Source organism: Pelodiscus sinensis, chromosome 1 (genome assembly GCF_049634645.1).
Source record: "Pelodiscus sinensis isolate JC-2024 chromosome 1, ASM4963464v1, whole genome shotgun sequence".
NCBI classification, from domain to species: Eukaryota; Metazoa; Chordata; order Testudines; family Trionychidae; genus Pelodiscus; species Pelodiscus sinensis.
In genome coordinates, this window is record NC_134711.1 from 162843138 (window position 1) to 162869362 (window position 26225).

The window sequence follows — 26225 nt, forward strand, 5'->3', positions numbered from 1 at the left end:
TATATTGACTTCAGAGAGCTTTCTAGAGCTGCTCACTTCCAGCTTATTACATACTGGTTTTAGGTTTTCTGCTGACACATCTGTGCTCTCATTCTGGGTCACTGTGATGTGGCATAATAACTTGCCATGGCTTGCTCAGAGAGTTGGTTAATACAGAAGTTGCCTTATAACACATTCCTACAGTTGCAAGTTTGAAACATGAAGAAGTCACCCACTTCCTTGGTCTTGTGCTCCTGGTTCTCCATTTGCATGCATGCTCTGAAAGGACATGGGTGGCACCTTAGTTTTAAAACCATTTTATTGACAGTTCAAGGATCTGGCCAAATTTCTGTAAAGTTACCCTGTCAACACCCCTCTTTTAAGGATGGTGAAAATAAGGATCATATTTTTCAGGAGTTTGCACAAATGCAAATTCCTCTCCTCTCCCTCAGACAACAAGTGTGAAAAATTAGGACAGGGAGTTAGGGGTGATTGGGGCCTATACAAAAAAAAAACCTCCAAATATTGGTAATGTCCCTATAAAAGCATGAAGACTGATCAGCCTTGTTGGGCCTCCCTCAGCCGCTCAAAAAGTTGGTGGCAACTGAAGTGCAGGGGGACTGGTCTGCGGTTTACACTGCAATTCTGTGTGTGCCTCAGAAAACCAGGTCAGAGTTCTATGCCTTATCTGTTTGTGCAGTCTGGGTGCTGCCAATGTGGCTTTGGAAACCTGCTTACTCCTTGAACACTGTGGATGTGCCCAATGAAATCTACACCATGGTCCTGGTAGTTATTTTCTCCTAAAACAATCAGGGTTAGAGCAGTTTCTGTTTTTGTTTTTTTAATTTAAAAAGATGGAGCAGCCACATGCATGCATTTGGTCAGAAATGTCTTTAACCAAAATGACACATTCTGAAAAAAATGGTGAGAGGTTTTGGTTTTCAGCTATGCTGGTTTTTAATTTTATTTTGTTGGCAACAACTACCCATTTGTTTTTACAGTGAATAAAGGTGGGGTTTAGGGTGGGAGGTTAGAATGTTTTTTTAATTTCTGACTGCAACAAAGCTTAACATTTTTTGGTTTAAAAAAAAATCACAAAAGGCTTAACAAAGCCTTTTATTTCTTTTAAAAAAAGGGGAGGGGGGTAACGAAATCCTAGGTTTTTCCAGCCTACTTATGTCCCTTCAGATTCTTTGGGGAGGGCCCTTAGGCTTGGGGGGGAATTGAGGTCCAGGTTACCTGACTGATAAATAATTGTTCTCCACATATTCATGCATTTAAACCCAGGCCCACTATGTAACTGGGATAAAGCATCACTCAGAAGACAGAGGCATCCCCCACACATCCCTGGCTTGTGATGTCTTTTGTCATTCTCTTTGCCCAGTGATAGCCTTCCCAATCCAAAAGAAAGCAAGGGGCTACTAATGGGGTAACTTATTTTTGAATAAAGCAAACTACTACAGGGCTTCTGGACTCGTGGACCAAGTGCACCACTGAAGTTTTCCTCAGAAGTTTCTTTGCATAGGATGCTGGAGAGTAGGGGACCTGTACTGAGGTACTCTGCTCTTGTGGAACAAGTTAGAACATAAGAACGGCCAGACTGGGTCAGACCAAAGGTCCATCTAGCCCAGGATCCTGTTGAGGGTTGTTCTCTGGGCTTGCAGGGTAGGAAACAGTTATCCAAGTCTGAACTGGTTAAATGGGCAGATGCACCCTTCCGTGACTGTTAAAGTGATGAGAGCCTGGACTTGCGCAGAAATTGTTTTAGAACCTTACTAAAACAAACCACCCTGGCCCCAAGTTTAAATTCCATGTTATTTCAGTACAGTTCCTTAACAATGTTGTGTGGCCTTCACTTTCCAAACCGTGGCTGTCCTTGCCCTCACCTTTGTCTTTTGGGCGCAGGACCCCTGTGCTGCCTCAATGCAAGAACAATAGCTCGTAATGTTACTTTGCAGAGCTTCAAGGGAAGTATAACTGTACCCTCAGGCTTTGGCTACACTACAGGGTTTTTGCACAAAAACCCATGGAGCGTCCACACCTCAAGCACATTTTTGTGTCAAAAAAATACAGTAAGTCGACAGGACAGAGGGCTTTTGTCGGTAGAGTTATTCCTCTCCCTGTGAGAAATAACTCCTTTTTGTGCAAGAGTTCTTGCGCAAAAAGGTGTGTGTGGACGCTCAATAGGGGTTTCTTTTGCAAAGAGCCTATCAGAAAAAGCACAGTGAATGGCCATCCGAACTTTCTTGTGCAAAAGCACATTGCTTTTACAATGCACTTTTGAGGTGTGGACGTGCTTTTGCACAAGAAGTTTTTGCGGAAGATCTCTTCCACAAAAAGCTTTTTGCACAAAAACGGTGCAGTGTAGACAAAGCCTTTGTGTGCTGAGCATTGGGTTTGGTCAGGGATGCCTACAACACCTTCCTTCTCTCAGATGAGAATGAAGGACAAAATAATAGAGTACCAATAAACAGTTTCATGAGAAATATGTGCTTTATCACTCATTTACCAAATACATGCTTTAATTCTATACAGCGGTCTTACAGACCAAAGATCACTCCATTCAAAAGGTACAGAACTTTGTCTCTCTTCTCTCTCTCTCATTTGGAGACTTGTTCATACTCTTTCCATAATTCTTTAATACCTGCTGCAAATTCTTCAAAAAGCACAATGGCAAACCTCTGGCAAAGTAAAGCAGCACTTGCCTTCTGTTTATTTGCTTGCAAATATAGACTGTTACTCCTAGAACAAAAGTGTTTTGCGTTATTGGTGTTTTGCAGTGATTATATTTTTTTGTAAAGGATCTTAAAGTAGGATAAATGATGATCAGCTTGAAAGCTGCCATCTTGGGGGAGAGACTCAGACTTCAGTTTCTGTTTGCATAGAAAAGCAAGAAGCATTGAAAGGTATGGTCAACGGTCACACAATTTCAACAAAACATCTTTCAATGGCTGGAATTGTCTCTTCTTAATTGGGATACGGTAGCAAGCTGCAGTTCCTGTTTCTAATTTTTCTTTGTAATGAGATCACGATAAAATAAGATGGAAGTTCTGACCCTAATGTTAGGGTAATTCTGAGTGAATGGCAAGACTGTATGGGGATTTTTTTTCCCCACACAATTGGGGAAGGCTAGAGACACCAATAAAAATTTGTATTTAATCATAACAAAAGGTCTTAAAAGGCTGCAATTGGCAAGAAATGCTGTAAATTAGGTTTCAAATGAATGTTAAGTGACAATCATTTGCCCCCAAACAGATGAAAAACCACCTTCATGTTGTTCAGTCCCCTAGTAACGATATTCACCTCTCAGCTGTCAAGGAGCTCACAATGTGGCTGGTGTGAGCTGCACTGGGATGAGAGATGAAGGCTTGGCTTACATTATGCATTCTGGGCTGGTTCTGTTCTGTGGATGAATATAAAGCCTCACAAACATAACCCAGTATCAGATTCTTCTACAATTATGTCCGACACCTAAACCTGACTACGAGTTGCTCTTTGTTGCCCACTGCTAAGTAGAAATGCAGTCTTAGATGTTCCAAACAAACCTGAGTGAACACAGCTGCTATGCCAGATTTCTTCCTCTCCCCGTTGATCATTAACCCTTTTGGTCTAGTACAAAGCATTAACTTTAGCATACTGCTAAAGTAGGAGTGGGGAACCTTTTTTGGGTCAAGGCTGCAGACCACAGAAAAATCAGTTGGGGGCCACATACAAGTGAGAATCCAAAAAAAAACCCTCACTGATGTGGCCCCCAACTGAGGACACAGACCCCACATTTCCCTAGCACAGCAGAAGCCGGGGGACACAGGCTAGTAGATTGTATGCTCCAGCCTTGGGGGGGGGGAAGCACCATCATGGACTCCCCAATACTGGGAGGGGAGCCCTGAGCCCCAGGGCCAGATCCAGGCAAGCGGCCCCAGGCCTGAGCTGCCCCACCCCTGTGCTAAAGCATAAAAGTGCCCTGGGTGGAACAGGAGGTGGGGGTAGATGGGCAGCAAAGAGCAGGCCAAGATGAAACTAAACCTTCATGCCTTCCTCCCCAAGCAGTACAGGGAAGTTTGCACAGCTTAGTTTTGTCTTGTGAACTCTAGAACTGCCTCTATGCTGCTACTCCTCGGGCTGGCTGACATCATACAAGGCCTTCCCTATTTTCTCCAGCCTCTCCCTGTATTCCAGTGCGCTGTAGAGAGATACATTGACGCCTTTGAAGCCATACAGGGCCCCCCACCAGCATGCAGCAATGGCTGCTGTAGAATCAGAGTCCCCACCATGGAAAAAAGCCCGGTGAGCAAGCTCCGTCCAGGAGTTTTTAGCACCAAGTACGGCATCGTAGGCAATCATGGGGGCATCATGTCCACTGCTGCCACCCCAGCCCGAGTAGCTCACAGAGACATAGAATTCATCTCTCTCCTCCACACCATACGCTGGGGGGAAGGTAGGAAGTGACACACCATCTGAAATTCCCCTGGTCTTCAGGTATTTTTTCCACTGGTCTTCAAAGTAGAACCTACAAATCAAGGGAGAAAAGTAAGTAAAAATCCCAGGGCAGCAGTAGGTAGCACTTCTGGATGCCACAGATGTCAGCAAAAATCTTGCAGTATGAAAAAGAACTCAGTCCACTGTTAAACTAAGGATGTAAAATCCTGTTTCATTGGTTAACTGATTAAAGGGGGGAGCGGGTGCAAGCAGGCATCTTGGCCGGTGGGGCCGCAGGCAGGGACTGCTCTAGCTCAGCCCAAGCAGCCTCTGTCCATGATAGACCCCCCCCCCCCCCCCCCGCAGGGCTGGAGCAGGACCACTTACCGTATATACTCGAGTATAAGTCGACCCGAATATAAGCCGAGGCACCTAATTTTACCACAAAAAACTGGGAAAAAGTATTGACTCGAGTATAAGCCTAGGGTAGGAAATGAGGCAGCTACTGGTAAATGTAAAAAATGAAGATAGATACCGGGTCTAGCCCCAGAAGTCGGGGCGAAAGCTGCTCCGGTGCCCCTGGTCTGCTGGAGACCGTCTCCAGCAGACCAGGGGCACCGGGCGGGTTCCCGCGCTTCTGAGGCTTTGCCAGAGCAAAGCCTCAGAGGCGCGGGACCCCCTCGCGGCTGCAGCTTCAGTCCGGGAGCCTGTGGTCTGCTGGGGACCGTCCCCAGCAGACCACAGGCTCCCGGACTGAAGCCGCAGCCGCGGGGGGGTCCCGCGCCTCTGAGGCTTTGCCCGCCTCAGTTCTCTGACTCGAGTATAAGCCGAGGGGGGGCATTTTTCAGCACAAAAACTGTGCTGAAAAACTCGGCTTATACTCGAGTATATACGGTAATCATTCACATCCCTATGTGAAATCCAATAGCATAATTAGCTGCGCAAGAGAAAGGCTAGTCAAAGGGGAGGAACACTTAAGCATGCCTGACTCTTCCCTCCAGGAGAGGGCAGTAGAGCACTGCTAGGATAGATAACCCATTACCCTGCAAAGGATTCAGAGTGGCAGAAAATAAGACATTTGAACCAAATCCTGCATTCTGATTATCTCCACAAACACAGATAAATGGATTTAGAATCCAAACCAGAATACTGTAGCTGCCCACAAACTAGGGAGGTCAGATATCATGTGATTGAATAGTTGTGTAACCATGTGAATTCTTAGCAGTTAGTCAACTATTCAATAGTCCCCAGGGGTGGGGTCAGTAGCCAGTGTGCTCCTGGCCCCACTCCCAAGGAGTCCCCTGCAACCTCTCTCTGTATCAGAGGCAGCAAGGGTGAGAGGGGAATGCCTGTAGCTGACAGGATTAACCAATAAGCCTAGGCTCATTGGTTAATCATGTAGTCAACTACTCATTGACATCCCTACCACAAGCCCTAATGTGTTGGGGGGAAAGATGTGAACACTTGAGACTCTGGGACCTTTCAAAACTTGTTTGATCTTCCTACCTCAGCCCCAACTCTAAATATACATTTACCTGCTCCCCCTGAACTGATTTCTTTAACACTGAATTGATGGAAGACTGAGCTATACCCCTCTTCCTTCTCTCTCTCTCTAGGTCCTGATTCTCATTTCACAGAGGCAGTGTAAAAGGCCCATAAAAAGAAGCCTAAATGTAACTTATGTACTCTCCTTTTTGGGCTCCTTTCAAAGAATAGCGCGCACGCGCGCACACACATCACTGAATACCTTGAATTTGGTCATCTGAAGAGATGGATAATCATTTGAGGACCTACACATTTCAGTAATCCCACCAGCCAAACCCAGCCATGCTCACCAGTGCATCAAGTTGTCTTCCACAAAATAGCCAGACTCCTGGATATAGGCTTTAGCCAGTGGTAGAACTTCCATCAGTCCCTTCCCCCATTCATGAGGGGGCTTGCGATTCAGAGCATATGCAGTGAAGAGAGCAGAAGCCAAGGATCCCAGATAGCCAGAGGGATGGTGATGGGTCATTCGACCACTCTCAATGCTGACTTGGATCAAGCTGTCCAGCTGCTCTGGATGACAAAACCTCAGTCCAATGCACATAGACCGCATGGCAGCCCCACATCCTCCCTCATACTTGTTAAATGGAATCCTCCAGCCATCTGGTTGGTCTGGATGCAGTATCAGTGCATTTTGAACACAGGTCGAACCTGTGCAAGAAGGAAATAGACTAATAAAGGGGAGGCTTGAACCACAGACCAGGATGTTCACTTATAATGAGAAATAGTGAAGGCCAGAGGATAGGCAGGGAAGAGAGGGAACTTCCTATGTACCTTCACTAATTTGATTATCAGAACCTAGCTTGCTAGGCTTACCTGTATCTCTCAATTCCCTTGTTTTCAATTACTGCGGTAACTTGTGTTATCCCAAAGCAAACATACTTACAAGTACTAATATATTTACAACAATTTTAAAAAGCTTGGGGGAGGGGCCTTTCTCTGTGTGCTTGTGAGAGAGAGAGAGAGAGAGAGGACAGCACTGAAATCTCAATCCTGTCAAGGCAACAAAATAAAACAAGCTTGGTGTTTCCAGGCAACATTTAGAAAGCATGAAAGCAAAGAACTAATTTTAAAAGTTAAGCAATCTTTTGATTTCACCACTATCACATCCAGGCTGCTTCTCTCAACAGACTGGTTGTCTGACAACTCCTAAAACTCTTTTTCTGGCAGAGGGGTACATACATGACAGATTTCAAGTAGCTTGACAGACGTTTTGAACATATAAAATAAAGGTAAAAAAAATCAGTCTTGAACAGAAAGCCAGCTATGGCTGTAACTACAGAGAAAATCTCTCTCTTAACCACCCAGTAGTGTGGCAAAAATTGTCAATGTACCTAAAGTAAGGTCACATCTAGACTTGCAGGAAGATTGATGCTGCAGCAGGCAATATTCCGGTGTTCGATTTCGAAGGTCTAGAAAAGACTTGCTAAATCAAATGCTAAGAGTGCCCCTGTTGGCACCTGCACTCCTTGCTCTCACAAGGAGTAAGGGAAGTCAACAGAAATGTTCTTCCATTGACCTCCTACTATGAGGACCGCACAGAAGTTCAGCATAAGGTACATCGACTCCAGCTATATTATTTATGTAGCTGAAATTGCATACCTTAAGCCGACCTTCCCCTATAGTATAGACCTGACCTAAGGAAAATCAGTCCACAATTTAAAGACTAACACATTTATTAAGGTATTAGGGCATAAGTTTTCACAAGATACAATTTATCTGAGGAAGTGAGTTGTCTCTCACAAAAGCTTACACCTAATACCTTAATAAATGTGTTAGTCTTTAAAGTGCTATTGGATTCCTTCTTGTTTTTGCTGAAACAGATTAACATGGCTTCCCCTCTGAAACCAGTCCACAATTTGTTACCTAAACAGAGATGGCCTACTTTTCAAAGTTTTTAAACAACCTTCAGTTTCCTTTGGCTTATTTGAAGTTCATCAATTTAGGTCCAAAACATATTTAGTCTAACAACTGCAAAGTTTCTACAAACTGACAGTCATCTATAGTACATTTTAGGTTTCCATTTCCCCATCCCACATGTATCCAGTTATTCCCCTAGAATGTCTGCAACCCAAACTTTGAATAATTGTACTAGTACAGGAAAATTAGAAAGTAAAACTGGCTAACCGCATTGGAGAGTCCAGCAGAAGACAACAAAAAATATTAGGGGGCTAGAGCACATGATTTATGAGATGAGGCTGAGGGATTTGAGTTTATTTAATATGCAGAAGAGTGAGGACGAATTTGATAGCAAACTTCAACTACCTGAAGGGGATTTCCAAAGAGGATGGAGAGAGGCTGTTCTCAGTGGTGACAGATAACAGAACGAGGAGTAATAGTCTCAAGTTACCATGGAGAAGCTTTAGGTTGGATATTAGGAAGAACTATTTCACTAGGCGGGTGGTGAAGCACTGGAATGGATTACCTAGGGAGGTGGTGGAATCTCTGTTCCTAGAGGTTTTTAAGTCCCGGCTTAAAGCCCTGGCTGGGATGATTTAGTTGGGGTTGTTCCTGCTTTTAGCAGGGAGGTGGACTCAATGACCTCCTGAGGTCTCTTCCAAATCTATGAGGCTAACCAGTGATTGTTGCACTTCATCTAGTTGAGGAAAAATACAGAAAGTCAAACTGCAGAACTTGTGAAAAGTCAGTTAGATTTTAAAAAAGGTGTTGCAGATAACGACCATTGTGCTTTAAAAATATTTGATGTGGCTTATTTCTTTTCTTTTCTTGTGATATGAAATTAAATACACCTGTTTAAATTTTGTAGACTTAACACGGCATATTTGTGTGTGTGTGTGTAAACAGCCAAACACTGAAGCTCTGAAATTTTATTACACAATTAAAATGCAGCTTTTTCATTTTTTTAGTAGCTTACGTTTAACACAGTACTGTACTGTATTTGCTTTTCTCTCTCTCTGTGCAGCTGCCTGATTGCGTATTTCTGGTTCCAAATGAGGAGTGTGGTTAACCAGTCAGTTTGTGATGCTGGCATTTGTAATTCTGAGTTTCTACTGTATGTAAAGGATGCAAAGCCAAGTACTGAAAAGTTAGGAAATGCCTTAATTAAGATTGCCAATGAAACCTTAATTTGGCCCCCTTGTGGATGCACATTATCTGTACCACATCACTACCAAGATTAGATTTCCTATTAGGCACAATAGGCACATGGCTAGGGACAGCAGCATCCTAAGTCACCTAAAAATTCAAATTTTGTTGCTCCCAAGTCCCAGCAGAGATGGTCCCACATAGTCCTGCTGGAGTGCTCCTTGCTTATGCTCAGCCCAGTGGACACAGTGATCTCCCAGTGCGGCCAATGAGTGCAGTGAATGGGTAGGGCACAGGAGGGGGGGAGGGGCTGTGGGTGGATGCTAGCAGTGTGGGGTTTGTGGGGTGGCTGGAGGTCTGCGTGTGTGGGGTGTTGGGCAGTTGGGGAGGGGCTGTGCAGGGGCACTGGGTGGGGGGAGGTCTGTGGGTGGACGAGCACTGGCTGGTGGGGTGCCTAAAAGTTAAAAGTGGTGTTACTCCTGTCACCCGTGGCAGTTAGGAGCTTTGAGTCACTGCAGGTGTTGGGGGTACCCCACAACTCCCAGCCACAGGCAGCAGGGGTACCTGGAGCCGCAAGCCCTTGTGGGGGGAGATCCAGCCATCAGGGCCCAGGTGGGGACCCTGCTTAAGGTGTAAATCTGATCCTAGCCACTACAGCTGCCTGGACATTGGAATTGCCATTCTGCAGGACAAACAACCCCTCTCTCCACACACGTGACTGAAAAGCTGAAGTTTCCCATTGAATGGAAATTCCTGACATTTTGCTGATAATATTGAAATATTTTATTTTGATTCTATTACATAGCTCTCCAGCATGGGCGTCTGGTGGCCTAGACGGGGGAAGGCTTTGCCTTTCCAAACTGGCAGCCAGGGCCCCCCACACACTCCGCCTCTAGAACTCCAACTGTGGGCATTCTGGGGGCGGAGTGCTGCCCTCAGTGCCCATCCTCCCTGTGCTCCAGGTTGGGGAGGCTGGAGCCGCGTACCCTCCTCCCTCCCGCAGTACTGGGCAAGCTAGGGCTGTGCCTCTCTCCCCCAGTGCTCTGAGGCTGGGGAGATTGGAGCCGTGCCACGCACCTTCCTCTCTCCCCTGGTGTTCGGGGGCTGGGAAGGTTGGGGCTGTGCCACGTGCCCTCCTCTCTCCCCAGGGCCTGGGAGGCTGGAGTGAGCATACATCTGCCTGCTCCCCTCCCCTCCCTATGGTTGGGGGAACACGTGCACTGCCCTGCCCCCCCCCACGGGGGGTGGGTCTGGGGGCTTGCCCCTCCCCCAACTCTACCTTCACCAACCACCCATGCTCTCCAGCCAATTCCAGCCTCTCTCCCCTGTCCTGAGCAATTTGTCCTGATCTTCTCCTTCTGTTTCCTTCCCAACTCCAGCTCTTATCCTATCTGTATTTGGCTCTGGCTGCTTCCCCTCTACAGAATTGAGAGCACAGGACAAACCGGCTCCCCGCTGACAGATTGCATGCCAGGAACTATAATGGTCCCCCAGCAGCAACTACAGGGACAGTTTAATCCTGTTTGGCCCCTCCCACCTTTGGCTGGAGCATGTTCAGTGCAGGCAGACTCTTTAGAGAATGTAGCTGAAAAACTCTACAACAACGTTACTGAGCATGTGCAAAAATTAAATCCCCACCCCCCTCGCCACTTCCAAAGGCTTATAACTTGGCCAAGTGTGGGCATATTGTAAAGGCAAGCCCCTAACAAAAAGGCCACCTCCTGGCTAAATTTCAAGTCCCAGATCCAAATTTGGAGGTGCTGGAATGTCTTAAAGAAACTGTTGTAAGAACAGCGGTAAAACAATGTCCTATTCCCAACCCTGTTCTTGGAAATGGCAGAACCATTTTATTTGAAACTTTATAGAAAAAAATCAGTCTGATACGGATTACTCACTGGAAAATTTCAGCCTGAACACTTGGATAACCAATTAAAAACAGTGGCAATTGATAGGCAGCCTTAACGAAGAGGGCATGAGAGAGAGAACAATATCCTGAGGACGGAAACGCTGTTTAATATCGCACAGATAAAATTTCAAAAGCATTACCTGGAGCTCTGCCTTGCATGTCGTCCATACAGTCCTGGTAGTTCTGTGCTATAAGGGAATAGAGCTCTGGAAAAACTGGTTGTTTCCCAGCAGCGACCAGGGCTTCAGCTGTTGCCAAGTGCATCACTGTATCATCACTGACTTTCCAGCCTTTTATACTGATGTTTTCCAGCCCCCCCTTTTGTGCAACCTGCCTGTGAATCTCCGGGCCACTCCGCAGAAACTCCCATTTTCCGTTGTAATAGCCCAAGGTATCACCAACTGCACTCAGCACCATGGCTGCCACATAGTTCTCAACAAGACCTGAACAACTCATGCTGTGCCCCAGGGTGACTCTGCTTCAGAGGACTCTGAAAATCAAACAAGTAACATGAGGTTAGGAGGGTGCATCACTGTGTAACCAGTCAAGCAAGAACTACTATCAAAGTCTTCAGAGCTGGAGCGTTCAGCCTTTCTGCCCACTGGGCATTTTAACTTGCACAAATAGCTCTAAAATGCAGTATTTGCACACTTTGCCTTGCAATCCATATGGTGAGTGTAGCTTCTCAGTGGGGAATTAGCTGTGGGTGTACTACAGGTTGAACCTCTCTAATCCAGAACACTCTCATCCAGAAACATCTGTCGTCCAGAATGATTTCACTTAGCTGGATGTCTGCTTTTCATGGGCATGGCGAGTTTCCCACAGTCCCATCAAGTTTGTTTACGGCCACAAGTCCTAGCTCTCTGTGTTCTGTGCTGTTATTTAGCTCTAGTTTACCCCTAAATGTCTTCTAACAGCACAGTAAAAAGTGGAAGTGTTGGTAATGCTGCTAGATAATATTGACCTCCCGTGGGACAGAAAATGCTCAATTTCAGAACCTGTCAGGCCCCGAGGGTTCTGGACTAGAGAGGTTCAACATGTACTAGAAAACAAATTCCAATTCAAACTCTAATCTGAAGAAAGAGTTAGATCCCATCCCACACTTCTACCACACAAGTTTTGAGGCCTTGCCCTAAACCATATTTCTCTCAGGATTTGACATTCTTATTCCCAGCTCCACTCAGCTACCACTGTCCTGGCCCAGATCAATTACAGATCCAATTAAGAACAAAGTTATTTGTAAGTATTAAAATTTAGGCTGATTATTTTTAAGTGTGTTCCATATAACACCCTCGTTTTTGTTAGCTGGTTGTTTTTGTATTAAAATTGTACTTAAATAAAGCCAACCCAACATTTCTTTATTCAAAAACCAGCCAACATACATCCCCCTGCATGATTTACCACCTTGTTATAGTAACATTTTGATAAATGCTTGTGAGCCTGAAAGTGAAACTGACCAGTCTATTTTCATTTTTTGAGAAATCTGCATAAAGAAAATCACATCAAAAGTGAAAGGTTAACTTATTAATCAATTGCTATAGATTAAGAAAGTGATTTAAAACAAAAATGAAGTCCAGTTACACTCTTAAAAAGTAATCATCAATGAGAGTTAAGGTTTTATTAAGGTTGATTCAGTTGGGATTGGTCCTGCCTAGAGCAGGGGGCTGGACTTGATGACCTTCTGAGGTCTCTTCCAGCTCTATGATTCTATGATTCTACAACTTCCATTTAAAGTTTCTAAACTTTAAATTATTATTATTTAATTATTTCTAAGTCTTCTAGAATTGACATAATTAGTAGCAGTCTTTTGAAAACTGGTGTGCCTCAAGAGAGTGCAGGGCAGAGTTCATGACCCAAATTTGCTGCCATTTGAGCTAGAGGCTATGGAGATGTGGAACCTCAAAAAACAACCATTTTTCAAAATGTTTGTGTGTGACTGCTTTTGTTTATTTCTTTTTCTTTTTGCTGGTGGGGGGGGGGGCGAGGTTGCACAGAGTTAGAGATAAAACTATTGATGTAGAGTGGTTCAAAATGGTTTCAGTCTGTCTAGTTTTAGCCAAAATAGTGGTGGCACCTGCTAAATCTTTGGGAGATTCAAATTGAGAACAGGATTTGAGAAAATATACATTGATTGCAGCGCACACATGCCAATACACCACAGAAATATGGGTAGAGGGTTTCCATTCCTGCTGTTTTATAGGCTTTAAAGGCCGATGCTTGTAAGTGTTCTCAAATCCATACAGTTACTTGGATTGCTTTGAAATCTGGTGTGCCTCATCAGGGCATGAGCTAGTGTCAGTGTGATCTATACTTCAGGTCTTTTGACCAGGGAGTTGCCGAGTTACAGCTCTGACCTCCAGAACTGTTTGCTTTCTGCCTTGTACTGTTCAACTGAGAGGTATTAATGACTGGATGAATCATAGATTTCATTGAGACTAAAAGCTGTGAATTCACCCCTCAATGAACATAACTCAGAGCAAGTTAAATCATAAGCCCTCACCTACAACAAAAAGAGGCTTGGACTGAGCGTTTAGAAGTTTCTACAATCATAAGTCATGGGTGGAAGTTTTATTTTGGGAAGAATATAATTAAAGCAGGGCCACCAATGGGAGAGAGAGGAGGAGGGGAGGAAGATGGCAGCTGCCCCAGAACTCAGGGCTCCTGCCATCACTACGAAAGCTGGGGCAGGAGTTCCTTTCCTTTTAAATCCCTGACAGAGCCCCTGTTCATGCAGTCTGGGCAAAGCAGAAGGGCTGGCAAGGGATATGGTGCTAGATCATTTAGCTCAAGAGGGCTGTCAGTCTATTCCTGGTGCCCAGGAATCTGAAAACACCATCTGTTCTCAGGGCTGTCGGGAGCACCATTAGAGGAACCCAGCCCTCCTACTCCACTGGGTTCCAGATCAAAGCCCTCAAGCTAGACAAGCAATATCAGAGTTCACTGACTCTGATGCCCTGAGTTCCTTCCTACATTCCCCCAGACCTCTGCAGGCTCTTCAGGCAATCGCACCCTCTTTGGGGTGCTGTCCCTCAATGGCTTTCTAGCAGTCTGGTGACAGGAGTTCCTTTCCCCAGCTTGCTCATGACTGTTAGTCACCCTCTTCTCTATTTCCCAGCCCTTTTATCACTGCTGCGGTGACGCTGCCAATCAGCAATGGTCACCCTACCTGTATTAACCCTTTGGTTGTTTGGCCGACAGGGAGCGCAGGTTTGGGGCTGCAGCAAGAGGGAAAGGATAGCTAGAGATGAGTGATAGAGCAAGGGGAAGAGATTGTGGGCTCAGCTGAGGGAGGTATAGGGGTTAGGAGAAGTGGAGAGGTAGAACACTTGGAAGGGGAGTGTTGAGAAGAGTAGCAGGAGACTGGGCAAGAATACAGACAGGGCACGTGCCGGACCCATATTCTTCTCACCCAAATCTGTAGGGGGGGTGGATGTCTGAGCACCTCACCTGCCCCCTCATGATGTGTGGGAGGCCATGTTGTTTTGGGAGTATCTGAATCCCTCTTACTGCCTCTCTCACTTTCCCCTTTGCGAGTGCTAGGATCTGGGAAAGCTAGTGCTCATCCAACTTTTTCCCTTTTTGATCTTTGCTTAGCATTAGGTGGATCTGTGTGGGCAAGAGTGCCTGGATTGCAAAATCCAGGTGAAACATTTGAACTTTTCAACAACTGAGGGGTTGCCAGAGTAAAGGTATGTTTGATAACAGGACATATTAGGGCATTGCTGAAAGAGGGCAGAGTTAAGGTTGCATGGACAGCCTTAACTCTAAATTTGACTTTTGCTTAAACATCAGTGGTTTGTCTATACTCCTGCTCCAGCCCTTGATATAATGTAACACCCATTTAAAGGAAATTTAACCAAGAAACACTGTAACCAAGGTCAGTGAAATGAGGTGACTTGGCAAAGATCACACAGCATCAAGGCAGTCAGCATCAAATCAGCTTGTATGAGTTAGTCATTCTAAGTGAGTCAAGGGATTTTTCGAAATTTGGTTTTAGATTTATTTAAAAAACGCTTCCTAAATGATAAGAGCTAGGACCATTATCATCAGTTTACAACTTTCTCTTATAACTTAAAGCAAAGTCAGGGTTTGTTTGTGCCAGAAAAGGGATGTGCCTGGGATGGGATTGCTTCTCATCAAACCATAAAGAAAAGAGACAATCACCAGGCAAGTGAACTGCTCCGCCCAGTCTGGGACTGTACCGGGACATTGGTAGCTGTTCCCCTTCACCAAGGAGTGAAAGGAAAGTGCACGATTTGCTGTATTCCTCACTCTGGCTGGGGACCACAGGGTCAGACTAGCTTTGCACTTTGCTCTCACTCCCTAACAGAGGCAGGAAGAGGATGAGCAAGCAGCCCTGGTATGAATCTTGGGCAGGGAGGCCTTGACTCTCCCAGCATTCCTACCCCTTCCCCTACACACATACACCCATTCCCCTGCCCAGAGCCCCTCCTTAAGGACCTGAGCAATGCCAGGTAAGTGTGCTAGTACAACATAAAACAACATGCAACAAGGTCATAGCACCTTAGGGTTTTTTAAATATAAGAAGTTAAACTTTTGTGTATTTCCAATTACTGGAACCTCACACCAATGGCACTACTTTTCCTTGGCAAATTGTTTTATGATGCTATCATGTCTTTCTCTGTTGGAAGGAGAGCAAGATCACTCAGCTGTATCTGTGATAGTGTTGAAACAACATGTCAATTTCTGGTAAAACCTCATTGTGATAACCTGATACTATGATACTCAAGTAGCTCTGGACTCCAACAGACAAACTGAATTCCTCTGTATTTGAAGATGAATTATTTTACCCTCTCATGAGCCAAGCCTGAAGAAAAATGTGTGTTTTCTCATAAGTTTAAAAACTTTCCCCTTTGATTCTTCTAAAGTTATATTTTGAAGTCACCTGGGCTAGAGAAAACCAAATAGAGCAGCTGCTTCTTGAAATCCCTCACACTAAGATTTTACTGGTCATATTACCTCTAACCTCAAAATATTTTCTTCAATAGTCCTCCTTTGCTTCTTACACACAATTATATATAAACATATCATCAATGCAGAGTACACAGTTTCCTGTGGCTTGGAAAGTTTGCATTTCGTAACCCATTACTTTCCACCTGGTCTGAGACTTTTACAATTTTCTTCAGAATTATTTTCAGCTCTGAGATTGCTGAGCTCATTCGTTGTGTTGGAGGACTTGGAACAAGTCAATTTTCTGTCACTGACAGATTCCAGAGACTGAAGTCAATGAAGACCCTACACCACCAAAACACACTGAGGTAAAACAGCCAGGCTATCAGACATGTTGCTTTTTGCTCAATTATGTCCTTGCTACTCCTGCATTTAGTCACAGTTATCTTCTTTTAAGCATTCAATAATACTCTTAAATCATGCACTATAGTGGCCTTAATGGCTGTCATTTGAGGTGCCCATCTTGCAAAGTGCAGTAAGATGTAAAGATCTCCTTGGTTCTTCAGAAACCTGTTCAATTTCAAAGGCTATATCAATCCTCTCAGCTACTTCAAGGGCCTGAAGTGTATCATCAAGTTCCTCTTCTTTTTGTAAAACTGGATTCTCTCAAGCAAGTCTGACGATAAAAATTATTTTTAGACTTAATCATTAGTTGTTCACATTGATGGTTAGAATTGGAAATATTTATGTATTTTCTGCAAAGCTGTGAAGAAAACCTTCAGGTCCAGACTGGCCTTATCTTCAAAGGCATGAACCAAAATTAAGTTAATTTGATGTGCTGGACCAGGGCTGGGCAAAATATGACCCATGGGTCAAATCTGGCCCACCAAGCAACTGGAGCCAGCCTGTGGATGCTGTGGGGACCCCCATGCAGGCTTGCTTCATCCCACCTGCATGCTGCTTAGAAATGTGGCTGCGGAGCAATTTCCCTTTAAAAACTCTGAGCCCTGGAGGGGAGGGGGAAGGCTTCAAGTGTTGTTCCCGTCCCTAGCACAATCCCATTGGCCATTTTCTGGCTAGAACCTGGCCAATGGGAGCTGTCTATTTGAATAACAGGCAGCCACGAAGCACCACGCTCCCTCCCCTCTGGGCTCAGTTATTCACTCATAGTTATTCACAAAGCACATGGTTGCAGCCTGTGTGAGGCGAAGGGCAGGCTTCTTGCCTGCCTGCATGAGAAGCTGCTGGCTGGTAAGTCTCTTGGCCAGAGCATGCCTCGGGCACCCCAGCCTCTTCCTTCCCCAACTTTCTGCCCTCCCTCCCTTTACTCCAAACCCCCTGCCTCAGATCACAATCCCCTCTGGCCCTAGCTCACAACCCAAACCCCTGCACCCCAATTCCCTGCCCTAGATCACAAACCAACCCCCTGGACCTTAGTCCAGTGCCTCAGATCAAAACTATATTCCTCACCCAAACTCTCTCCCAGATCCCACATTCCCTTCTACACCTCAACCCTTTACCCCAATTCCCCCTCTGCACCCAACCTCCATACTAGACTCTGTACCTCCTCCATTAATATAGAAGGGTATGTCTACACTACAGAGTTAGTTCGAACTAACTTAGTTCGAATTAGTTAATTCGAACTAAGCTAATTCGAACTAACGCGTCTAGAACTAAAAACTAGTTCGATTTAGCGTTTTGCTAATTCGAACTAGCATGTCCACATTGAGTGGACCCTGAACAGGGCTTAAGGATGGCCGGAAGCAGTGCCGGCAGGGCATCAGAGGAGGACTTAGAGCGTGGAGATGCTGTCTCAGGCTAGCCGAGGGCTGCGCTTAAAGGGACCCGACCCCCACCCCGGACAGACAGTTCTCAGGGGTGCCCCGCTTGAAAACCAGTCCTGGCTTGGAGTGCCCGGAGTACCCACACTGGGCACATCACACCACTCGGACATCAGCCCGGTTGCACTTGCCACAGGCTGCCATCTGGGGAGAGGAGGCAATTGGGGGGCTGCAAGAGAGCTTCCACCCCCAGAAGCCCGCAGAGCCAGCCCAGTCCTCCCCATCGGGGTCTCGTACCCCATTCCTCCCTCACCTCCTTCCACTTACCCTTCCCTAGCCCCCCTTCCTGATGTACAAAATAAAGATAATGTTTCTTCCAACATTGACTCTGTCTTTATTGAACAAAACTGGGGGAGACTGGGAAAAGGAGGTGGGAGAGGGGAAGAGAAAGGCTGGGAGAGGGGAGGGCAACTAACATGATCGGGGTTGGGAACAGGTCCCAGATGAAGAGAGGCTACAGAGACTGGGACTGTTCAGCTTAGAAAAGAGGAGACGGAGGGCGGACAGGATAGAGGTCTCTAAAAGCAAGGGTTGGGTGGAGAGGGTGCATACAGAAAAGTTCTTCATGAGTTCCCATAAAGAAGGACTAGAGGACACCAAAGGAAAGGAATGGGTAGCAAGCTTCAAACTAGTAACAGAAAGTTGTTCTTCACAAAGCAAATAGTTAACCTGTGGAACTCCTTGCTGCAGGAGGCTGTGAAGGCTACAACTAGAACAGAGTTTAAAGGGAAGTGAGATCAAGTCATGGAGGTTGGGTCCATGGAGTAGTCTTAGCCAGGGGGTAGGAGTGGTGTCCCTGACCAAAGTTTGTGGAAGGCTGGAGAGGGATGGCACGAGACAAATGGCTTGGTCACTGTCTTCGGTCCATCCCCTCCAGGGTCCCTAGGGTTGGCCGCTGTCGGCAGACAGGCTACTGGGCTAGATGGACGTTTGGTCTGATCCAGGACAACCATTGTAAGCTCAGGGCTCAGGGTCGGGGGTCTCAGAGGACCCCCTTGATTTTCATGCACACCTGCTCCTGGGTGGCCAGGCTGGCAGCTCTCCTGCCCTAGACGGCCACTTTCCTGTGCCTAGTGCAGAGATCGTGGACGAGGTCCACGATGTCTGCACTAGCCCAGGAAGGTGCCCGCCTCTTGCGGTCCCGGGCAAGCTCCCGGGAGCCGCCAGCCTGGTCCCGGGAAGAGGGGGTGGGCTGGGGGACATTGGGTGGGTGGCTCTGTGCCGTGCCAGGTGCAGGGTCTGCTGGCTGGGTGCTGGCAGGCTTGCACCTGGCACGGGCACCGTAGCCAGCCCGTGCCCCTTTAAGGAGTCCGGGGCTGGGAGGGGGGCATAGAGTATCCCTGGTGTTGGCCAGAGTGGCCACCAGGGAAACCTGGGGAGGGCTAGCCTCCCACTAGTTCGAATTAAGGGGCTACACAGCCCTTAATTCGAACTAGTAAGTTCGAACTAGGCTTAATCCTCGTAAAATGAGGTGTTCCTAGTTCGAACTAAGCGCTCCGCTAGTTCGATTTAAATTCGAACTAGCGGAGCGCTAGTGTAGCGGCTATGAATGTTAGTTCGAACTAACATTGTAGTGTAGACCAGTGGTCCCCAACCTTTTGAGGTTGTCGGGCGCCAGGGGGCGTGGCCGTTTGCCCGCCGGGCACCAGAGGGCGGGGACACTTGCGCGCCCAGGGGCGGGCCCCCCTAGCTGCGCGCCTGGGGGCGGGCCCCCTCCAAAGACCGCGCGCCCGGGGCCGGCGCTCCCCCCCCCCGCCGAGTGCCGCGCGCCCAGGGCCGGCACTCCCCCCCTCCCGCCGAGTGCCGCGCGCCCGGCGCTCCCCCCCCCCCGCCGAGTGCCGCGCGCCCGGCGCTCCCCCCCCCCCCGCCGAGTGCCGCGGGGCCGGGGCCGGCGCTCCCCCCCGCCGCGTGCCCGGCGCTCCCCTCCGCCCCACCCCCGCCGAGTGCCGTGCGCCCGGGGCTCCCCCCCCCCTCCGAGTGCCGCGCGCCCAGGGCTCCCCTCCCCGCCGAGTGCCGCGCGCCCGGGGCCGGTGCTCCCCCCCGCTGCGTGCCCGGGGCCGGCGCTCCCCGCCCCCCGCCGAGTGCCGCGTGCCCGGGGCCGGTGCTCTCCTCCCGCCCCGCCGAGTGCCGCGCGCCTGGGGCCGGCGCTCCCCCCCGCCGCGTGCCCAGGGCCGGCGGTCCCCTCCGCCCCCCCCCCCCGCTGAGTGCCACGTGCCCGGCCCTCCCCCCGCCCCTCCCCGCCGAGTGCCGCGCGCCCAGCGCTCCCCCCGCCAAGCGCGCTCCCCCCGTAAGCGCCCGTGCGCCATGTGCCCAGCGCCAGGCCAGCCCCGAGCACCTGGCGGGCGCATTGAAATGCCCCCGCGGGCGCCATGGGGCCTGCGGGCACCGTGTTGGGGACCACGGGTGTAGACATACCCGAAGAGTGTAGCCCTCGACCACTTTCGAAATTCCTGGAGTTGCCTCCCATCAAAAATTATTACCCACCCCTGTGCTAGACAATGGATATACTGTGCACGCACTTTACTTCCTTTGCCTGAAAGATGTTCTCTCATTTTTGCTTGTAGTTCTTCATGAGGCCCAGCCATAACACTGGGCCCATCATATATCTATAGGCTACATCTACACTACAAGGTTTTTGCACCAAAAAGGCAAAGTGCATTTTTGCACAAGTAAATCAAAACAGAGGGCTTTTGCCAGTAGAGTTATTCCTCTCCCCACAAGGCCTAACTCCTTTTTGCACGATAGCTCTTTCTTGCACAAAAAGGCAGGAGTGGATGCTTTGGAGGGACGAGAAACCCCTATCAACAAAAGCACAAGAAATCCTGATCAATAAAAGCACAGGTGTTCTGATGGCCCTTCTGTGAATGGCAATCTGAGCTTTCTTGCGCAAGAGTGTCCATGCACTGTGGACGCTCTCTTGCCCAAAAGCACATTGCTTTTGTGATGCGCTTTGAGGTCTGGATGCGCTTTTGTGCAAGAAGATTTTGTGCAAAAACACTTGCGCAAAAGACTTCTTGTGCAAAAACTCTGCAGTATAGATGAAGCCATACAGACATGTATTTGAGATCTGATCCATACCTGCAGAATAAAACTTCAGTTAACTTGTCACACACGGATACAGCATCTCTCTCACTTATTACCACAAATGCTCTTTTATATCTACTTTTCCTTTGATACAATCAATATTAACAAAGTTAAGCCATTTGATCAATGTGTTTGTAGCTGCAGTAATAGTAAAACACTTAGTTTCTTTGCAGCATGTGCTTCCCTCCCTGATCCCTATAAAAAAAGGCATACATTTATCTGTCACTGTCTTGCTCGAGAATTTAATTCTCTTAGTGTGACTGACATTTCAGTCAAAATTTGTAGTGTGTGTGTGTGTGTGTGTGTGTGTGTGTGTGTGTGTGAAGTAAATATCACAATTGATGTTCCCAAACACTTCATAGTGACCGTGGAAGGGAAGACCTAAACTAGCTAAAGTTTTGATTATTGTGCATTATTTTTAGTACTTCTTGCATCTTCTTGATATTTTCAGATACTAGTTTATTAAAACATGCACAGATACTTGTGAAGGGTAAAATCTGTAAAGCTGCCACATGCAGTGACATGTGTTGCTTGGTCCTCACATGAATAGCCATTCACTTTCATCCAGTCATTGAAACCTATTACCCAAAGTTGATTTTTGAGCTTCTGTATCCCCAATCAACAAATGTGACAGTGTATGTAATCTGAAAGGTAGGAGCATGCTGAACCACCTGACATGCAAATCTTCATGCAGTGTTTTTTTCATGCTGAAAAATGAAGATGGAAAAATGGCAGCTTATAGGAAAAAAGGAAACTCTCCATTAGGCATATCACACTCGATAGGCAGGCAAGGGCCAATCTGTACAAGTATATGCAATTGCTTCACTGATAAAAACTAAATCCTGAAAGTGACTTTTATCAGACGGGAACTTCAAATCTATTCCATCTGGAAACTGGGTAGAAGTGGGGAGCCCCATCGCTGGAAATGTGGTTTGCCCTCTGTTTCTCCTCTTCCCTCCCACTGAGGCCCTGCCCCATGGCCAGCCAGAAACCAGAGCAAGCACTAGTAAGAGCTGCCCAGGGAGCACCCCCGGACTCCCCACCTGCCCTGAGCAGAGGGCTGGAGTGTCCAAAGCAGCTCCCAGCCCTTGTCCCTGACCACTGGTGCATGCCACTGCTGGTGGGATCTAGGGGAGGGGATTCTAGTCTGGCCTCCTGCTCCATCCCTGAGGACTGCAGATATGCTCTTTGGGGACCCTGACTTGGCCTGATGATAGGGAACTCTGGGAAGGACACAAGCAACAAGAAGCAGGGAACAGGGCAGCAGTGGCCACTCCACCTCCTCAGGCTTCTTGTTCAGTACCTGGCTCCTGCTGCCTGGCTGCCCCCACTGCTGCCAGGTCACTCCTGCTCCAAGTGAGAGGCTGCTCCCACTAGGATTGCCATCTGTCTAATTGCACAAAACAAAACCCTTGCTGCCTCTGAGGCCACAACCCTGCCCTTCCCTTCTCCAAGGCCCTCCCCCCGTTCATTCCATCCCCATGCCTGTCACTCACTCTCCACTACCTTCCCTCCTTGTCTGTCAGTAGGCTGGAGCAGGGGTTGGATGTGGCACGTAGGGGAGCTCTGGCTGGGGAGGGGAGCTCCAGGCTGGGGCCAGAAGTGAGGGGTTTGGAGTGCAGAAAGGGCAGAGAGATGCATGCAAGTACCACCCCCTAAGTTCCCATGGCCGCAGCTGCTGGCCTATGGGAGCAGTGAAACTGGTGCTTGGGGCAGGAGCAGCACATGAAGCCCTCATGACCATCCTTCCACCAAGGAGCCAAGGGACATGCCAGCTGTTTCTGGGAGCCGCACAGAGCCAGGTAAGGAGCCTGTCAGCCCTGCACCAACCAGACTCTTAATGGCTTGGACAACAGTGCTGACCACAGTTGCCGGGGTCCCTTTGCAACCAGGCATTCTGGTTGTAAACTGGAGACTTAGCTAACCCTACCCCCCACTGCTGCCTGGGCTTTGTCTCCAAAGCAGCAACTATATGTGGCATTGCTCCTCCTGTCGCCTCTAGCCTGAGGCTTGGAGTTTGCGGGTGCAACACCTTTCCTTGCTTCCCTCAAATTACACCCATGCTGCTCTGTGCCTGCCTTAAGGCTATTACTCCCACGTTTAAAAATGGAAGAGCCTGAGCCTTCCGATGCCCCCCCCCCCCCCCGTTCCTCCCCCGCCCCTGAATCTGATGCCCTGACCGCCCCGAGTTTGGTGGGCCCAGATGTTCTTTCTATTTAGGGCCTCAGTGAATCCTACTCAGTATCAAGCAAAGTTTCTCTGGAAAGATCAGCTACTACTGGAACTGCCTTGCTCATTTTCCTAATTTAAACCTTAACCTAATGAGAGAATCATTTGCTGAGCTGAAGGGGCAGCTCTTGGCTTTCTATTGCAGACTGTAGGGCCCAACCAGGACTTTTACAAGATGATGGCTTGTGCCACTGAGGGTCTTTGGAGGCAGTTTGTAATAACAAAATATTTTTCTTCTTGCTTTCTAAAATCAGACTTGGATTAGTGTTTAGAGTTTACAGTTTCCTTCCGACATACTCTGCTGAGAATGCTGAAGCTGGAATTATAGGCCTTAAAGTACATGCTCTGCTTAATGCAGCAGTTCTCAAACTTTCGGGGCTCCAATATGCAGAGCCCTAGTGGCCCACTGATGGTATGTGTCGTACCTATCGATGTTTCCAGTGTGTCAGCCTCCTGGAGCCCTGGGGCTCGGCGGAGCATAGTTGGAGAAACACTGGCTTAATGTATCCGTCAGTTGTGAGGTAATGATAGATAAAAATGTTGATTATCTCTGGGGGATCTAATCAGCAGAAGGCCAGGGCGGGCGGGTCCGCTAGAACTACTCTAGAAGGGGGGGTCGAGGGCCAGGGATTGGGGCAGGTATTAGCTAAATGCAAGTCATTGCAACAGCCACGAGGCAAGCAGGGGAGAGAGAAAGGGGTCTGGCTATCTGTGAGAGGAGGGCCCCGGAATCCAGCAGGGCCGGGCAGAGGAAGAGCTGGTGTCGTTGCAGGTTGCTATGAGCCTTGAGTGAATCATGATATGGGGCCAATTCCCCTACCGCCCGTAGCTTAATGAATAGTGCTCTGAGAAACAGGCGCTAAGCACTGGGGGGAAGGGAGGAAGGAAGGAGTCCCCCCTCCCCTCCCCCCACACACACACCAAAAAAACCCTCCTTCACCCGCCCCTACATGTCAGCCCGCCCAGAACGCTGACAGAGCCACGAGCTGCCCCTGCTTACAAGCGGCCTCGTGGCCCGGGGCGCTCTGTCCCTGGCCGAGAGCTGGGCGCGCTGGCACGGGCAGCCGGTGGCTCCCTCAGCCCCGTCGGTAAGAAGCCTCGCAGAGAAGGAAGGGTCGGGTACTTGCAGTTCTGCGGCTGCAGCGGAGCCTCTTGCACACGCTTCCGCCTGCAGCCTGTCACTCTTGATGTGCAGGAGAAACAGCCAACCCTGGGCCGGCCACCCCTCGGGAAGCAGCTGCCGAGCACTCGCTGGCTCGAGAGAACGAGCCTGGGGGAGGGGAGGGGAGAGGCGGGTTTGCAGCGGGGCGGGCTGGAAACTGAATGCGAACTGCCCCGCCTCGGCATAAAGCAAAGCAGCCCGATATCAGCTGGGCGATGTATTCCGGTCCGGGGGGGGATCTTTCTTCCTGTTGCCCTGCTGACTTCCCAGCTGGGTGGAAGGGTATTTTCTGACTGGAGGGCTTGTCACATTAAGGACTCGATGCGTTTGAGATAAGGGGAAGAAGGTTTTCTATAGAGCGCCGATGATGACTTCAGTATACAGGACACACACTGAACAGGATCGCCAGGCTGTCAGACCAAACGGGAACGTGGCAAAGTCACCAGGACCGCCAGAGCAGTCTCTGTGAAGTTTTATGAGCAAACCACCCTATATTTTAAAACCTAACCTGAAGGCACTCCACTGCAGTACTCCCCTGGGCTGCTGTGTTCCTTGAAGAGCAAACAGAAGGTGCGGCTTGAGATTTGCAGCCCCAAAGCTCTGCTCATTGCCCCTTTCTAGGGCTCGGTGCATTACACATTTTAGGTGGTCCTGTACTGGAGACTGTCTATGCTGCCTAAAAGATGATGTACAGCAGCCCTCAGCAATGCCAAGAGCGGTGTTTAGAATGGGGGGCAGGGAAGTGATGGGTCTATGAATCTGTGAGCAGCCGCTTTGCTTTGGCTGGGTCCTCAATCCTTTGCAATTCCCACTGCCCCATTGACCCCCAACACTGGGAAGGAGTTATCAGATTTGTATATTGAATGTAATCTTAGGGGAAGAAACCTGGGACACTTGTTTTTGACCAGTCTATCGAAAGGATAGACCAGTGAAATTCCCCTAGTTTTCCGTTAAAAGCATATGCGGAAGAACGTCTAGATTGGCAGGACGCTTTTCCGCAAAAGCACTTTTTGCGGAAAAGCATCCATGGCCAATCTAGACGCGCTTTTGCGCAAAAAAAGCCCCGATTGCCATTTTCACGATCCGGGCTTTTTTGTGCAAAACAAATCTGAGCTGTCTACACTGGCCCTTTTGTGCCAAAGCTTTTGCGCAAAAGGACTTTTGCCCGAATGGGAGCAGCATAGTATTTCCGCAAGAAGCACTGATTTCTTACATGAGACCATCAGTGTTCTTGCAGAAATTCAAGCGGCCAGTGTAGACAGCTGGCAAGTTTCTCTGCAAAAGCAGCTGCTTTTGTGGAAAAACTTGCCAGTCTAGACACAGCCCCAGTGTAGAGGAAGCCATGACTGTTTCTTTGTCGATACTTGTCCCAAGTCACACCATGAGTCAGTGGTGGATTAAAATACATGTCTTCTGATGCCTGGTCTTGTGGCTAAAGCACAAGATTAAGTGGTAATCATGGTCATTCTTCATCTGGGGTACCACTCTTCATACATTTCGTCAGGAGACAGATTTGCATTTCTTCCCAAAGCAGAAGTTGTGTGCATCCATGTGGGTGGGCAAATACCATGGCTCCAGGGACTCCCAGTGGACTGGCTGACACAGCAGGACAATTTAAAATGAAACCAAGCTTGCAGCTGGAATAAAATTACAATTTACCCTCAGTTCCTGATAGCAAAGTGATTCAGGTAACTGACAATCAGTATTGGTACAGAGATATTTTAAAAACTGACATTTCAGTGTCCAAGGCGCATATTAATGGCCATGACTGAAGGAGTTTGGCAGCTGTGACATTTTAAAAAATGGGGCAGTCTATATCAATTTTAGCACATTCACAGACTGCATATTATCATTTTTTTGTATTATAGCAGTTACCAGAAGGACTCGTGCTGTGTACTGTGTATGTGCACACACACACACACACACACACACACAAAATGGGGCTTTCTGGTGAGTGTTTGTGTGTATTATATATATGTGACAGGGTGCAATCACAGACGACCCCTCGGGGGTGCCTGTTGGGGTGCTGACACAGCCACTGCCCCTCGCCTTCCTGCTCTCTGGGGCTCCTCACTGCCCGGTCCTGCTGGGCCAGCTCCGCTGGTCT

General features: G+C 48.1%; 2 protein-coding genes across 6 annotated transcripts in view; one reads left to right on the plus strand and one right to left on the minus strand.

Annotated features, from left to right (window-relative positions):
• Positions 1-2483: 2483 nt before the first annotated feature.
• Positions 2484-24238, minus strand: ADPRH (ADP-ribosylarginine hydrolase). Of its 3 annotated transcripts, none has more exons than XM_075909292.1 (4): positions 24084-24238; positions 11032-11381; positions 6231-6591; positions 2484-4486 (listed from the first exon to the last, which is right to left on the minus strand). In XM_075909292.1, the coding sequence occupies exons 2-4, from the start codon at positions 11345-11347 to the stop codon at positions 4087-4089; spliced, it is 1077 nt and encodes a 358-aa protein (XP_075765407.1). In that variant the 5' UTR covers positions 11348-11381; positions 24084-24238; the 3' UTR covers positions 2484-4086. The 3 variants fall into 3 exon arrangements, with proteins under 3 accessions (XP_075765407.1, XP_075765399.1, XP_075765411.1); XM_075909284.1 differs by having other exon boundaries at positions 23957-24234; XM_075909296.1 differs by having other exon boundaries at positions 24080-24231.
• Positions 21809-26225, plus strand: part of CD80 (CD80 molecule) — an 89583-nt gene continuing 85166 nt past the window's right edge. For all 3 annotated transcript variants that reach the window (XM_006124238.4, XM_075909327.1, XM_075909334.1), the window contains exon 1: positions 21809-22529. The gene's annotated coding sequence lies outside the window, so the exon portion shown is untranslated. The remainder of the gene's footprint in view (positions 22530-26225) is intronic.